Genomic DNA, 17493 nt, shown 5'->3' on the forward strand with positions numbered 1-17493 from the left:
AAATATTGAAATCAAACAAAGCCCAATCACACTCAAAAACAACCAAATAATATTAGCAGAGAAAGTACAAAATCTAGGAGTAATAATTGACACAGAACTAAGCTTAAAACAACATATATCCCTAAAAGTAAAGGAAGGATACGCCAAACTCATGGTCCTCAGAAGACTTAAACCACTCCTAACAACTGCTAACTTTCGATCAGTACTACAAGCGTTGATATTTGCAAGCACTGATTATTATAATGCACTTCTACTAGGTCTACCATACACCTCACTAAGACCACTGCAGGTTTTGCAAAACACAGCTGCAAGAGTTTTAACTGGCAAAAGTAAGAGAGAACACATCACAGAAACACTGGCTGAACTACACTGGCTTCCCATTGAACAAAGAATACAATACAAAACACTGTGCACCATACATAAGCTAATACATAACGAAAACGCAGACTGGTTAAATAAAATACAGCCATTCGTGTACACGTCCCTAACAGAAACCTACGGTCAGCAAACAAAGCACTCCTAACTATTTCATCAGTCAAAACAGCAAGACTAACCCAGGTAAGAGAGAGAGCATTATCCCTAGCGGGACCCATACTATGGAACTCCATGCCTTTGAATTTAAGATTACAAAGAGACAGCAAAACCTTCAGAAACAAATTTAAAAACCTGGCTCTTTAAACAAGTTTTTCAAAAAGAGAAGGGAGAATAGAAGCCAGAGAGGGGCAAAGTACAAACAATCAAACACCCACACAAACTGCAGAATTCACTAAGTGTGTAGTTTTTAATAGATAGCTCATCACTAAAGGACAAGTTACAACTATAAAGTTAGTTCTGTACTCAAAACTGAGATAGAAAGACATGGACATGATTCATCACATATAACAATTAACATTGATCACAAACTATGTTACCGAACCTTATGGCATCTATGTAAATGGATAAATTATAGTATCATTACTTTTTATGTACCTTAATGTAAACCATTGTGACGGTCCCCACCAAAACGACGGTATAGAAAAGATTTAAAATAAATAAATAAATGAGAGATCGTGAACGAGTAGATGTGAATCGGTTATTTATACTTTCGGATAATAGAAGGACTAGGGGGCATTCCATGAAGTTAGCAAGTAGCACATTTAAGACTAATCGGAGAAAATTCTTTCACTCAACACACAATTAAGCTCTGGAATTTGTTGCCAGAGGATGTGGTTAGTGCAGTTAGTGTAGCTGGGTTTAAAAAAGGTTTGTATAGGCTCTTGGAGGAGAAGTCCATTAACAGCTATTAATCAAGTTGACTTAGGGATTGGCCTCTGCTATTACTGGCATCAGTAGCATGGGATCTTCTTAGTGTTTGGATAATTGCCAGGTTCTTGTGGCCTGGTTTGGCCTCTGTTGGAAACAGGATGCTGGGCTTGATGGCAATTTGTCTGACCCAGCATGGCAATTTTTTATGTTCTAATCACTGAATTGTTATTCTGTAACCTGCTATTGAATTGTATACTGAATTGTATACTGTATTCACATCCGAATACATCAACATTGAAATCCCAGCCATCATACTTGGAGACTTCAATCTCCATATCGATTTCACCCCACTCTCCTCCTCCTGTGAAACCATCCTTAACTCACTCCAGGCCATCGGCTTTAGACAGCTTATCTCCTCTCCCACTCAAAGCCGGGCACACTCTAGACCTTATATTCATTAACTCCTGTATCCACTCACCCAATACCCCCTCATGCACCCCTGTACCATGGTCAGCCCACTCCCTTATCAATGCTCTCTTCTCTATAAATACCCCCACCACCCGCAACACCTTCGTCTTCAGAAAACCCTTCTCCACCGAGGATCTAATCTCAGCACTATCCAACTCTCTGACCAAACTAGACTGCACCTCTCCTGAAGCTGCTCTCGCCTCATGGAATAACCTTACCCATGACAAAGCAAATGAACTTTGTCCTCTCACAAGCCGAGACATACACTGCACAAAAAAAATAAAAAACCATGGTACACCCCTGAATTAAAAAGAATGAAGAACAACCTCCGACAGAGAGAGAATCTGGTGCAAAAACCCCACCCTGCCACAAGCCGCCATTTACAAATCTACCCTGCACTCATACAGACTCTCAACACTTACGACCAAATGTGACTACTATGCATCCAAAATACACGAATACAAGTACAATCCCAAAGCCCTTTTCTCCTGTTTCAGATCTTACTAAGTCTTCACCAACCGCCATCTCTGACAATGAAGCCAGTAGCAAATGTGAAGAACTCGCTCTCTTCTTCCACAAAAAAATAGCGAACATTCTCCTAAGATTCCCTGTCACATCTCCTCCCATGCCCCCCCCCCTCCCCACTACTGCTAATGCTAACCTAAACTCCCTTGACCTTACCTCTTCCAAGGAAATTGAATCTATCCTTTAAAAGATTAAACCAGCATCCCACCCTACTGACACCATCCCCACTAAAGCACTTCTAACCATTCCTAACACTATCGCCAAACCCCTAGCGGACATTATCAATTGCTCCCTTTCCCTCGGCACAGTCCCAGACACCCTTAAGCATGCAGTTGTCAAACCCCTCCTCAAAAAATCTTCTCTGGACCCCAATGACCCAGCTAATTATCATCCCATTTCTAACCTTCCTTTTATCGCTAAAATCATGGAAAAGGTGGTCAACTCCCAATTTATGGATTACCTAGACATCAATAACATACTTCACCCCTCACAATTTGTTTTTCGTAAACACTTTAACACGGAAACCCTCTTACCCGCCCTCACTGACGCCCTCCTCATAGGCCTAGATCAAGGTCACTGCTACATCCTGGCCCTCCTTGACATCTCCTCAGCTTTTGACACAATAAGCCACAACCTCCTCCTCTCCCGCTTCTCTGACATTGGCATTTCCGGCGAAGCCCTCATTTGGTTTAAATCCTATCTGGCCAACAGACCATTCTCTGTCAAAATAGACAACTCTGAATCTACACACTTCTGCCTCACCCAAGGAGTTCCCCAAGGCTCCTCACTCTCCTCCACCCTATTTAATATTTACCTATTGCCCCTCTGCCAGCTCCTATCCGACCTTGGCCTCAAATTCTACATCTACGCTGAAATTCTGGAGAAATGTCTCGCATCCATAAACTCCCTACTCACAAATCTCCACCTCGCCCTCAACTCCACCAAGACTGAACTGCTCGTCATATCCAACCACCAACGTCTCAAGCTCTCCCTTTCAAGTGACCCAGCTTTCAGCTCTATTTCCTCCCAGCCCTTTGTACAAGACCTTGGAGTCCTGATTGATCAACAATTAAACTTAAAAAAACACATCAATAATGTCCTAAAGGATGGCTTCTATAAGCTCAATGTTATGAAAAAACTCAAACCCTTACTCCACACCGTCATACATGCTACCCTCTCATCCAAATTGGACTACTGCAACTCCCTCTTTCTAGGCCTCCCCTACTCCACTATAAGACCGCTCCAAATGCTGCAGAATGCTGTTGCTAGAACCATCACAAATACCTGCAAATCCGACCACATAACCCCCATCCTTAAAGACCTCCATTGGCTCCCGATCCCTTCAAGCATCCTCTACAAAACCCTCACCATTATACACAAATCCATCTACAAACACAACTCTAGCTGGCTCGACGAGCCCCTCCATCTCACACACTCCATCCACCCCATCAGAGCAACCCGTAAAGGCACCCTCCACATCCCATCCCTCAAGAATGCACACCTCTCCTCCACAAGGGATCGAGCCCTGTCCATTGCAGGCCCCTCCCGCTGGAACTCACTACCCACAAATCTCCGCCTCGAACCTTGCACCATCAAATTCAAGAAAAGGTTAAAGACCTGGCTTTTCAAACAGGCATACTCAGATTAGGGCCCTTGCACCTTAATCCCACTGCCACAGAATTATACTTCTAAATTATTAATTTTTACGTTATTATGTTAACAAGTTATTTCTCTTCAGTTATATTTACATTTATATAGTTATATTTCTCGTTTCCTTTTCTCATCTCTTCTCTAGCTCTAGTTTATTGTTCACTGCAGCTCTATTCCCCTACCCTGTTCCATGTATTTTCTACCTTCAGTTTGATGTAAACCGATATGATGTACCCACTAATATCGGTATAGAAAAGCCTATAAATAAATAAATATACTGCAACTCGCTGTTAAGCCATTCTTTGTTTGTATCATGTTTTAAACTCTTCTGATAGAAAAGCACGATCATAAATAAAGGAGGAGGATGTAGGTATAATTTTCTCAGACACTTTTTTCATTGACGCTGTAGCAAGCATAGACTGAATCAGCACCAGCGTTTCAAGCCTCAGCATAGTCAACACTGTGAAATGTGTGTGCTCCACTCCAAGTTCAATGACAGGGTCCTAGATGTGCCGTGATATGGGGGAAAAAGTTGATCTGGTGCCATGGGGACTTTCCACACCATAAAAGACACTTGCACTGGTGCAACACCAACAACTGCAAGGACCAGCAAAGGACCCCAAATCACAGCACCATATGGCCTCTTCTTACTCAGCTCCGAAGTGCTCTATCTTGAGGTCAAAACCCACTAAGGTGCCGAGGGATGAACCTCTTCTAATACCAAGCATTTCTGCACTCTCTCGACCCCATACCTGCTGGCACTAGAGGTGGGAGAGGTTTTGCCAAAGCATTAATGCGATGAGCCCTCTACAGTCAGAATGGCATGAGCCATGGGTGGCTCCAATCTGGGTAGAAGAGCAGCTCCTGTGTATGCTTCTGCTTGAACATTTTTTTTAGAGCTCCTACATCTTCCAGACCAACAACCGCTGGGCCCTAGGAGACGTCCAACCACAATTATAGCAATTTATGTGTCATAGTTAGGACCCAAAAAATCTGTAACAGATCTCATGAGCGTCAGTAAGGGACATCCAGAGGCCGCAGACACAAAACTTGAAACTGCTGTAAACTGGCTTCTTTCTGGGCCTCTCTCCAGACATTTCGAACCAAAAAGAGACTATTTTTATATCTATACACAGAGAGATATATACACACACATATACTTAGTTCTGCTCATAAGTTTACATACCCCTGACAGAAACTGTAAGATCAGTAGCATTTTAAGAAAACAAGAGTGATCAGACAAAACACATCTGCTATTTTTAATGTTTCAAATTAAACTATGCATCATAGAATAGCCCAATCATTAAACAAACCATAGCAATAAAGGGAAAAAATAAAATGGTCCTGTTCAATAGTTTGCATACCCTTAGTTCTTAATATCGTGCATTGCCCCCTTTTGCATCAATGACGGCTTGCAGTCTTGTGTGATAGCTGTGAATGGGGTCCTTTATTTTCTCTTGTGGTAAAGCTGCCCATTCCTCTTGGCAAAAAGCCTCCAGATCCTGTAAATTCTTGGGCTGTCTAGCATGAACTGCGTGTTTGAGTTCTTCCCAAAGTGGCTCAATGATGTTGAGGTCAGGAGGCTGCGATGGCCACTCCAGATCCTTCACCTTCTTCTGCTGCAGCCGCTGAAGGGTCGACTTGGCCTTATGCTTCGGATCTTTGTCATGTTCGAAAGTCCAAATGCGCCCCATGCGCAGCTTCCTGGCTGATGAATGCAAATTCTCCTCCAGTATTCTCTGATAAGATGCTGCATTCATCCTGCCATCAATTTTGACTAAATTCCATGATGCCGTAGCTCACACCCCCAAAACAGAAGAGATCCACCTCCATGCTTCACGGTAGGGAAGGTGTGCTTCTCTTCATAGTGTTTATGGTTGTGACCTTAAAGTTCAGTTTTGGTCTCATCACTCCAAATTATTTTGTTCCAGAAGTTTGGAGGCTGTTCAGCATATTATAAGTCGGCTGTTTTGTGGCGTTGGTGCAGCAATGGCTTTTTTCTGGCAACTCTACCATGCAGCCCATTTTTGTTCAAGTATCTCCTTGTTATGCCTGCTGAAACACCCACACCACTTGGTTTCAGAGAAGCCTGCATTTCAGTAGAAGCTACTTGTGGGGTTTCTTTGCACCCTATCAAATTTTCCTGGCACTTGTGTCTGAAATCTTTCTTGGTCTACCTGACCATGGCTTAGTATTAACAGAACCCATCATTTTCCACTTCTTGATCAGAGTTTGAACAGTACTGATTGGCATTTTCAAATCTTTGGATATCTTTTTATATCCTTTTCCTGATTTATAAAGTTGAACTACTTTTGCTCACACATCCTGACAGTTCTTTTTTTGCTTTCCCCAGGCTTTAGTAAGCATCAACGTCAGTGCAGCCCTGGATGAAATACACACAGGGTTCTCAAGAGCTAAGAAACTCACTGACTATTTATACACAGACACTAATTACAAGGTGTGGATACCTACCCTTCACTGCCATCTCAACCTGCGTGTGTCAACTTGAGTGTATATTATCAGCCCAAACATTCAAGGGTATGCAAACTTTCAAACAGGACCATTTTATTATTTTCTTTATTGCTATGGTTTGTTTAATGATTGTGCTATTCTGTGATGCACAATAGTTTAATTTGAAACACATTAAAAAATAACAGACATATTTTGTCTGATGACTCGTGTTTTCTTAAAATGCTACACATCTTACAAATTCTGCCAGAGGTTTGAAAACTTACGATCACAGCCACATACAAACATAGACACACACATATATATCTATATATAGTTTCAATAGCATTAAAAGGTGTTGTTGAGAGGCTGCCAAGGCAGCAAATAAAGAAAAAACAAGCTGCAGTGAAACAAACAAACAACGAGTAAGCAAAAATATTAAAGAGAAGATAACAGCTTCAAGCATGAGCTTGGACAAAAATCAGACTGAGGGGCTCACAAGGCAGGGCACGCTCCGTAACCTCCACACGTGTTCAGTAAACCTTTTATTCAGCTCGGAGAGGTGAGCCTCTTCTGCAGCGTCAGATGGTATCATGGGTTTGTCACGGCTAATTCAGCCCTGCTGGTCGATGGCGAACATTAGCGCGCGCACAAAGAAAAGAAAAAACCCCCGTGTACACAAGTACAGGTTAAACCGCGTGCTCCGCTGAGCGGCCCCATACTTAACGAATGTCCGTCGTGGGTACCCTGGAACCTCAGCCCGACCGATACCTTGAGGAGACTAATTATGCACTGCTGAGCTACGGTAATAGAGGGAGACGCTTAAGCTGCATCACACTTAAGAGTGATGGGGGCGATAAAAATAAAAATAGACAAGATTTTCTTACTAACTTTCATGTAGGTAATAGGGCAGCACGGTCTGAAGTCCCGAGATAACCCAAATGGAAAACCGGCAGCAGCTCTGCAGATGTTTTAGCACTTGTAACCCTCATACCTGGTCCTTGGGAAGCGATTTATTCTTGCTCTCATCGGGCACGGCTCTCTCCGTGTGTTCTTTGATCTCCTGCGTCTCCTCGTGAGCGATCCTCCTTTTCCTTAAGTTGAAAGGAAATATCCCGTGAAAATGGGCAGGAACCCAGCGGGTCTGTTTAACCGAGACCCATCAGAAGCCCCAGTTAGATAAAATTCCAGCAGAAAAGCAAAGCAGTCACTGTCAGATTGAATGTTTTAAATCTGATGTTACATGAAGCTCATTGGCCTCTGACTGCGATCACAATTTGTTATATTTGAACATTTTTTTTTTGTCATTTATAGCAAGAAATGCAATCTCCATTACCCTCAAATGGCTTACACAGGCCAAAGCAAAAACGTACATCTTAACAAATGCTGTTAAACTTCTATGTTCACTTCCAACTTGATTACACTTTTGTGAATGTTTAATATCAATTTCAGGATGGGTTTGAGGCTTCATCTCTTGCACTCACATTAGTTGAAGCGACAGGAGCCAAAACCCTAGGGGATACAGCTCACAGGCCTCAAAGCCTCTGCCAATTTAAGTTACCATTTTTGCGTACCCCCGCGGGTCTAACGCTGCTACGCGTTTTTCTGTGTAATCCAAATGTGAATATAAAGACCAACATTTCCAGATTAACAGTTCTCATGCTCCAGCCAGCAGGCTGCCCCGTCAACTGAAATAAAGAAATAAAACAAAACAGAGAGGCTAACTCATTCAAAGGAGCTCAAGCAGGGCCATAATCATCAACCTCCAGGTATCTGAAACAGAATATCATTTACCTCTGGAGGAGTTCAGCATTAAAAAAAAAAAAAAAATAGAAAATTCTGCAAACAATATTTAAAAAGTCAATAAAATTCTGCACACTTTCAAAAGATCACAGTATAATCAATGATTCTGAATACTTAATTTAAAATATAAATACAGAAAAGATGCACTCCTCCATTGAAAAATGTCAATCTTTCACCGGAGCACATCATGAGACCCCCGGTGCCCCAGGCTTGGACCATCCCCACCCCCTAACTCCCATTCTCTCCCTCTGATCTCTTCCCCCACACCCCTCCCCCATCCAAACTTGACCCCCACAACTCACTCATTTCCTATCCAATCCTCCAGACTTGACCCTGCCCAGTTCTCTCTACCCAGTTCTCTCTCCCCTCTGGTTCTCTACCCCTGCCCCCACAGTCTTCCCTCCTCTGTTCTCTCCCCAGCTCTTTCACCCTGCCGCCACCACCAAGGCTCAAACCACCCAAGTTCTCTCCCCCCCGACTAAATTTGATGCAGGGCTGCTCCCGAGATAAGCGACTGGAAAACCGGCCCTGGCACCGCAGATGTTTTAGCGCTTCACCCCACTCTGGCCTTGACCTCCAACACTCTCAATGGCACTTGAGTTCCATTCCTAGCTCAGCCGAGGCCACCTCGGCTGAGCTAGGAATGGATGGATGGGGATGGATGGGGAGCCTTGACGCATGGATGGGGAGCCCTGACGCATGGCCCCCGACTGAAGACGGTCACTACAATGACCGAACTAAAATAAGTTTAGTAGGGATAAAAGGAACCTAATTTTGCTTCTGTACCAACAAATGTCTGCCGTTCCTATGTTCTCAACCCTCACCGGGTTCCTTTATTTGAGCTTTTACATATATATTTCACACCTGGTCGAGACGGTAGAGCAACTATACTAATGAGGTGAAGTTTCGGTGATGGTATTACTCCTTGTAGACCTGTAGCTCACAAATTCCTGCCAGGCGTCCACAGGGAGCCTCATTATCTGAAATGGTGGAAGCTGCCAGCATCTACTGTTTTGTAGCTCTCGACATCGTAATTATTCACAAGGAAGAAATTGCTTGAAACTCAATTTGCTAAGTCCCATGTCTGGCTAATTTTTCATCCTGCTGTCTTGCATGTTGAAAATGCATAAAGATACAGAGCGATATATTTTCCCTGTATGTATCAGACAAGATTGTTAGCTCTTTTGGAAAGGGACTTAGTAACTCCTGGATTTTGTACAGCAACGTATACACCAACAGTTCAAGAGTAATATTACTTCCTAGGAATTAAGTTGTTAGAATCAAATAACTACTGATTTTTATTGATAGCTTCAAAAATGTGGAGAAAATTAACCAGGACTACATTATGAGAAATAAAAAAATGTTTTAGATCATTTCCCTCCACAGTGTGGCACTATTCTTTAGTTAATTCAAATATGCTACGGAGGAAAGGAAATATCTTTCACGTTATTAACACATACTGCAAAGGCAAATGCAGAAGCCAACATTATGCATTCTTAGATACAAATAATTACATTGTCTTATATTTTGAAAGCGCTGTAATCTTTACCTGGAATCTTCTGTTTTCAAGATCAAAGACTCATTCAGACCTTGTTCACAGTCTCCTGGAAATGTTAGCGTTTTCTCTTCTCCATCCGCCATCATCTGTGCATTTGCCTTCAGAAAAGCAGGTTTAGATAAAGAGAAAGCAGGATGCCGAACTGACTACAACCTAAAAAGCAAAGTGTTCATGATCAGCTAATCCTTTATGTATTACCTGCAAGAATGAACTGTGTTTTTAAGGGCGTAACTTAACTAAAGATACCCCCCTACCACATGTAGTAAATACCGCCCCGGGACTTCTCCACCTTTTTGCATGCACCAACCCATTCTCAAGAGATTAAAGTTTTGGCAACCCTCCATGCTCAGTCTCTCTCCCTCCAGCCATCCCTCCCCAGCATTTTCCCCACTCTCCCCAGTCTACCCTCCTAAGCTCAGCCACCGCCAGTCTCTAATCTCTCTTCCTTTCCTCTCTTGCCCTTCCCAGACCATCTCACTGTCCCCACCCCTCCTCACTTTACTGCTCTAACAGCCAGCGCTGATCTTCTGGCCCATGCAGGCTGCAGCTGTACAGCCGATCCCCGAGCTAACATTCTGTTGCTGATCTCCAGGCCCCGAGCTACCGTTCCCTTGCTAAATCTTCAGACCGCGTCTGCTGATCTTAGCCTCTGTAGGCCCGTCTGCTGCTCCACAGATCTCTGGGCCCCAAGCCACCGAGCCCCCAGGGATTTCAGGCTGCGCAAGCTACCTCCGCCCCACACATCTTCCAGTCTGCACTGGGCCAATTGTCCAAGAGTACAATCATTTGAATAGATCTTCAGAGGGATAGCCACGTAAGCCTGGTGTAGCAAAAAATGACACAAGGCAGGTGGCGCCTTATAGACCAACCAATTTATTAAGGCATGAGCATTCAAGGGCAGAGTCCACTTCATCAATGTGTCCAAAAAAGTGGACTTGCGCAATTCTTGGTGGAATTCTTTAAGGGCTTCAAAGTCCATGGGTCAAAATGATAAAGGTATCATCACTGTACCTTAGGTAGAGGAGTGGCATCTGGGTGCAGGAGTTGAGGAAACTTTGTTGTAAGTCAGCCACGAAAAGATTGGCATATTGTAGAGCCATGCAGGCACCCACGGCAGTGCCACCGACGTACAGATACCAAGTCCTTTTCAAATCTGAAGGAGATGAGCGCAAGGACAAATGGCAAAGTTTGTCAGGCCAGCTGTGGAGACATCTGGGACGATATTCGTGATAGCTTTCACTCTGTCTTTGTGAGGGGTGTTGGTGTAAAGGGCGTAAGCTCCAGCAGTGGCGGTTTGGTGTAGAGGGATTCAGCATCCATGCTTGCCAGAACGGCGAGGTCTGGGAGGTGGCCAATAGAATGGAGCTTCCTGAGAAAATCTGTGGTGTCACAAAGGTCGCCGAGAGCGCTGGTGGCCTAGGGGATGAGGGTGGAGTCCATGTAGCCAGACACTCCTACCGTGAGGATGTTGATGCTACAAGCAATGGGGCATCCAGGGCTCCCCGGTTTGTACACTTTGGGTAACAGGTAGAAAGTACCTGGTTCAGGTTCCTGGGGGGGGGGGGGGGGGTAATCCATGTAAATCATTTGAATAGCCTTCTTTTCCCACAAAGCCTATGATGGGAACCACTGTGCGAAGCCTGAACCTAGACCCGTGGTGAATTTGTCAGAGACACATTTTCCGATAAAAACAGTAGTTCAGTGGGTGGCTTGACCTATTCTAAGATTTTACTGCACCATAAAGGTTTACCACAGACATGTAGTCAGACAGAAATGGGCATGATGACGAAGGAAATAAAATTGCTCCATTATTCGCCTCCTTTATTCTAAATTGCATTTAAGAGCTAGAGTTCTATCATGTTGATACAACATAGAAACATAGAAATGACAGCAGAAAAGGGAGGGAACATGAGACAAAGGCCGGATGTGGATGTGACATTAAACACAGACCGACATGGAGATCTCAGTCTTCTTCCCTTTGAAAAACAGACTATTTTGCTTTTTCTAAAAGCTGCCATTATTTAGTGACACTTTCTTTTTTTTTTGCATGCGTTTATAAGAATCACAAAAGAAAATATGAAAAGAAAAGCAGATAAAGTGGGGTCGATTTTCTGGGAAGGGGGGGGTTTCCAAATGTATGTGGGTAACCGGCTGTAAAACAGGCCCTTTGAAAATTGCAACTCCCCACCCCCGAAGGTAAAAGTACCCACGCCGTGAGCGACGACGTACGGTTTTACCTGGGGGGAGGGAAAGCCCACGCAAGGATTTAAATTCGCGATCCCCATGCACACTTTGCCTCTGCGCATTACGCGTGTACAAAGTGCCAGCTTTACCCCTTTGGAAATCAGACTGCAGGGCTGCGGGTGCCGGTGCTCATCTTCCGTCCGGTCCCACCTGCAGCCTACCTGAACGTCGCTTCCTTTTCCTCCACTGCAGCGAGGGGGGGGGGGAGGGGGGAAGGCGGAGGCCACCGATGTCTTCGGCCTTCAGTTAGGAGGGCAGTTTTTAATCTGCCCTGTGCACCAAGTTCAGCTCAGCAAGCATTGTTTAGTATTAAATTCTACACGTTACGAATTATTCTGGCGTGCATGATTATTTCTTTTATTACAGCATGCAAACATTAAAGAGAAGAGCGTAAGGGTCCACGTTCCCCGAAAGACTGGGAAAAAAAAAACCCCGCCTTACACAACTCCTCATATATAAAGGTGAATCTGCTTGCGATCTTAGTATTTTAGCTGATCCTTCCCATACAGGTTTCCATACCTAAAATATGCGTGACCTATAGAAGGGGAGAACGAGAGGGGGATAGGGCAGGGACGTTCCAAATAGCTCAAAAAATATAAATAAATCACAAGAAGTAAGCTTTTCTGAAGAACGAATGATCTAGAACCAGGCGGTCAAAGCAGCACGAGGCTCTGAGGAGGGAAATCCCGGGAACCACATCAGAACCGATGCCTGCGGCCCCTCCCCCAACGGAGGTGGTCGGCACAAAAATCAGACGGCAGGACGCAAGGTGGCCCGGGATAAGCAGAGAAGACGCCTGGCTGCAAAGAAGTGACGGGGAGCCAGAGATCGGCTGGCACTGCAGCAGGGGAGGAAGGAACGGCACAGGAGAGCAGCGGAGTCACAGTCTTATACCGGAGTCAATAACAAATCGGGTAAGACCGGGTCCCTTTTTATTCTTATTTTATGCAGCCTCGGCTCGCCCGGTCCCTTATTCTTTTAATATAACCGATATTGTACGGACAGCCTATACACACATGCAGAGGCCGCACGAAACGAGATCACAGAGGGAGTAGCACAAAGAGCACCATTATCTGTCATTTGGATTTATATTCTGCTTTTTCAGGCACATCAAAGGAGATTCCCCTTCAGGTACTGCAGGTACTTCCCCTTACCCAGAGGGACTCGCCCAAGGACACAGAGCAGCAGCGGGATTTGAACCCTGGTGACCCTGGGATGCAGTCACTGCTCTACTGTCCAGATTTCAGGGACCAGGAGCAAAGACCCTTGACAGATCTGGCCCTACTTGAGAAGCAAGCTTGAATAAAACTCTGCTGCTGCAAAGCAATGTTAAAAAGAAGTTTATGCGCCCGAGAAAGAGCCGGAAGCGGTAGGGCATTAAATAAGACCCATCTTGGCTCGGAGGAAAACAGTCACGCTGTAAAGGCAAAATGAAGCACCTAATCTTCATCTCTCAGACCAGGAGCAGATGACAGCATCAGGAGGCCAAGTGAGGAGACGTCTTCTGAATTACCAGTATTCATTCAAATCCTAAAGTCGGATTTCCGCATTCGTTAAAGACAGCTAAAGCTTACAAATAGCGGACATTGCTCTTAAAGAGCTCACTGACAACCAGGGAGCTCGGGATTTGAATCCTGCTTCCACCAGCGAGGCTCCTTGGGACCTTCAGCAAGTCACTTTACCCTCCACTGCCTCAGGCACAAGCTGATGTGTCATTTACTGGGCATTTTCCCCCACAGACAAGGAATGGGAAAAAAAAAAATATTTAGTAAATAAAGTCCTCTTGGGTAGGGATCTCCCAACTGTACCTTGAGCTCAGATTTGGAAAGGTAAGGAAATATAAAATGCACTTAATAAATAAAAAATAAAAAAAAGACATAGGAACTCCATGCCTGAAACCATGATTTACTCTGTTTTCAGGAAAAGTAACTGCAAGATACCTTTATTGCGCAGACACTGTTCCCACTTAACTACACAGGTGAACACAGATCATTACTCAGCTTACACCAACTTGGCTTTCTTCTTTCTGAATAAGGCAGCCGCCTACAATATTATTTTCCAAAACTGGATGAAATGATGCAGGGCATCATGGTTTTTATGCCCATTTTTGGTGTAACCCACTTCGGCTTACAGAAAAGTGGATAAGAAATGTATTTAAATAAATAAACATATTCGGGAATGTGCAACTATTTTTGCATGCAAAGTTTATTTACCCCTAAACTCCAAATCAATTGAAATACCCTCAAGGAGTGTACTAAATTATATGCACCAGCTGTAGGACGTTATGAGCTCCAGTACATGTGAAAGAGTTGCCTGCACACAATTTACAAAAAAAAAAAGATTATATACTTTGGTGTCTGTACAAACAATCAGTGGATACTAAAGATCACCTGGGTCCCAGTCCATCATGGGACCTACTACTGCCTTTTGGTTTTTAAACAAAACAAAGTTCCTTAATAATCCTGCCACAAGCTAGATTTTCTGAAACCAGACTAAATGATACACAAAAGAGAGAGGATATGGAACGCAGCTTTCTTTTCCCAGGACTGTTACTCACCAACCCTCTGGCCAGGATGATCAGAGAGTTGGCCTTTACTCTGATGAACCTCCTACCATCTCCCCCAAATATATATTTTTACTGAACTGGAACCAATAAGCAGCACTCGTCATTCATTACCCACCCCCTCCCACACAACCCCTTCTCTTTCCATCTCACTTTGCATAAAGTTTTGTTATCCAAGATTGACATACTGGAGCAGAAACTTACTGCTGTGCTAACAGGCACGCATGCAGTGGCAGGAAAAATTAGCACACCCCCCCTCCCCTCCCCCAAGATATGATGCTTGCTTCCCCCCCCACACACACTCTGAAAATACCTCAGAAAAAACAGACACTTTTCATTATCCCAGAGGTGTTCAGTAAGTGACACAAAGTTCTTATTCCAATTTTCAACTGACAAGCGCCCCTTACTTTGCAAAACAAAAATACCATTAGAAGTTCACAGCCAGCCCCTAATGTATTTATTTAACCTCCTTTTGTTATGGATTGATGGCTCCAGGCAGAAAAACAGAAGGTAGGAGTTACAATCCATAAAATGATAAAACATATTGTACCAACCAGTTACAGGTAATCTGAATTTATGTATTGATTTAAAAATTGTGTCATATTCTCTCAATTGTTTTTTTTTTTTTTACAGTATATTGCACTGATTGTATTTCAAAGCTGCTGTAAATTGCTTTGGGCAACCCCTCAGCGTTGAGAAAGCAGGATACAGATTTATTCATTAAACCACTTTCTACCTCGCATTATCCAAAATGCCCACGGCAGCAGATCCCCATATCAGGACAACTTTTTTACACGGAGGGGCAGTGTGCCTGGCTGGGGTAGCTGCATTTTTTTCCCCGGAATCCAGTTATTGGGGGGGGGGGGGGGGGGGAGAGAACAAGCTCACAGGTGAGAAAGTTGGAAAGGTGAATTGCTCGGCTGGTGACAGCTCCTGCCCCCCTCCCCCCGCCAGAGCGCTTCGCTAAGCGGGGGGAGGGGGGCAGACACGTACTTCAGTGCTCACTGCATCTCCTCCCGAACAGTACAGATCCCTGACAGCACCATGCAGCCAACGCGGAAAATGTTTCCTCCCCCCCCCCCTTAAGATTTAATAATTGTCATTCTTTCCACCCAACGCAAAAAAAAAAAAAGTATATTAAAAAAAAACACATCCAGTTGCTAAATTTGTAACAACTTGTCACTGTTGCGCACGTGCTGCAATCTCTAACAAATCTCCCCCCACCCCCAATACAAATCATAAACTGTTCACTACCGCCTGGGAAGAAAAATCCCAGCCGAAGGTGCCTCGAACCCCTGCTCAGGCATCGGGACGGGGACACTCACTCCCTTTACCTTTACTCCCGGAGTTACAGAACTGAACGGGGTGCATCTTTCGCACATCACACACAAACGTGTCCCCCCCCCCCCCCCCCCCCCCCCCCCCCGGCCCCAGGAGAAGCATCATCCATGCCCATCTCAACCATCCTCCCCTCCCCCCACTTACCTCCACCGCGGACCACCGGCCCCGCCCCTCCTCTCCGCACGCGCCCTCAAGCCAAGCGAACGTCCCCGAGGAACACAATTATCTAACAGGAAGAAGAAAAAAAAAAAAAAGGAAAAATAACTGGATCTCCATATTACACGCACCGCCCCATAGAACCAGAATGCAAGATTACCGCGCCATGCGCTTCACTGACCCGGCTCCGCGCGACTACCTCCGGCCACCAGCCTCCTCCGCGCCTGCGCACTGAACAAGGCCCGCCCCTCGGGACCAGGTACCGCGCAGTCCCCGCCCTTCTTTTCCTTCTCCGTCTCCCGCGCGCGCGCGCGCGGCCCCGCCAACCAAACTGCGCCCCCTGCCTTCTCTCCCCGTCTGCGCACGCCCGCCGACTACAAATCGCTACGGGTGGGAAGCTTGGTTGCTGCTCCCTGACCCTCCTTCTCCGATAAGGATTTTTTTTTTTTTTTGGTTGACGCGGAAGTTTTACCTCGCACATTCACACCAGTGCCTGTGCGCGGATGAATCCGCCGCGGAACAGGGAGAGAGAAATTGCTTTTTCTGTCTCTTTCCCTTTCCCTAATTCATCCTCTCGCCCCAACTGAACAAACTGATCCAGTCCTGATTTTGCCCCATGATATGCATGGAGTTTAGATTTTCAGCTATGCATATCATGGGGCAAAACCAGAACTGGCAGTGCTTGTATGGCTGACCTGGGAACCAGGGCCGACCAGCCAGCCAGGCTTATGTCTGGGGTGCTAGTCTGTAGTAGCGCTGGGGGCTTGCAGTTTGGGCTTTTCACATCCACCTGCGTGCTCACCGGGGGGGGGGGGGGGAAGCAGGTTTCTTTTCCCACTGAGCGCTATAGCTCAAGCAGCAATGTGGAGCCAAGCCGGGGAGAGCACCTGCTAGTCCTGGAGCAGACGGTAGCTGCTGGCATCAAGGGTGAGGGGAGAGTGGGAAGCGGGATGCATCTCCCCACTCAGGGCGCTGCTCTGACCTGCCTGGAACACCCCCCACCCCCGGCTTGGTGTGGACCTGGGTGGTAACCCTAGGAGAAGAAACTTTGTACTCTTGTCTCTTTCCTTGCATTCGCTCTTGATGCAACCTTGGTGGCCCAGCAGAGCAAAACATGCAAGAACAGAGGTTGGCAGATGGATCACAAGAACAAGAAATTGCCATGCTGGGTCAGACCGAGTTCAATCAAGCCCAGCATCCTGTTTCAGACCATGGCCAGTCCGGGTCAAAGGTACCTGGCAGATCCCATAAAGTAGTCTAATGTCTCTTACTTCCTCCCCGGGATAGCAATAGTTACCTTTAGTCTACCTGCCTAATAGTGGAGCCAATGTAATAAAACCCAAGCTAAAATTGGACTTAAATTTTAGCGCAGATTTTACTTAATATGCGTGTTAAAAACCGGGTCTCCACGGGAAGATGGCAGTCCCGTTTTCATCCTTTCCCTACGATTTCTTTTGTTGCTGTTTTTTTTCCACAGTAAAAAACACTGCGG

General features: G+C 45.2%; 1 protein-coding gene across 4 annotated transcripts in view; it reads right to left on the minus strand.

Annotated features, from left to right (window-relative positions):
• Positions 1-16240, minus strand: part of LOC115085774 (trichohyalin-like) — a 53159-nt gene extending 36919 nt beyond the window's left edge. The window contains exons 1-4 of one of the 4 annotated variants that reach the window (XM_029592165.1): positions 16183-16240; positions 15990-16071; positions 9689-9850; positions 7331-7430 (exon numbers count right to left, since the gene is read on the minus strand). In XM_029592165.1, coding sequence (XP_029448025.1) covers positions 7331-7430; positions 9689-9783 — 195 coding nt within the window. In that variant the 5' untranslated portion in view covers positions 9784-9850; positions 15990-16071; positions 16183-16240. Of the gene's footprint in view, positions 1-7330; positions 7431-9688; positions 9851-10708; positions 11017-15838; positions 15889-15989; positions 16072-16161 lie in introns of those variants that run through there. The other 3 variants (XM_029592166.1, XM_029592168.1, XM_029592167.1) reach the window with 3 other exon arrangements.
• Between the last annotated feature and the right edge of the window lie 1253 nt (positions 16241-17493).

The sequence above is a fragment of the Rhinatrema bivittatum genome, chromosome 2, assembly GCF_901001135.1.
Source record: "Rhinatrema bivittatum chromosome 2, aRhiBiv1.1, whole genome shotgun sequence".
NCBI lineage: Eukaryota > Metazoa > Chordata > Amphibia > Gymnophiona > Rhinatrematidae > Rhinatrema > Rhinatrema bivittatum.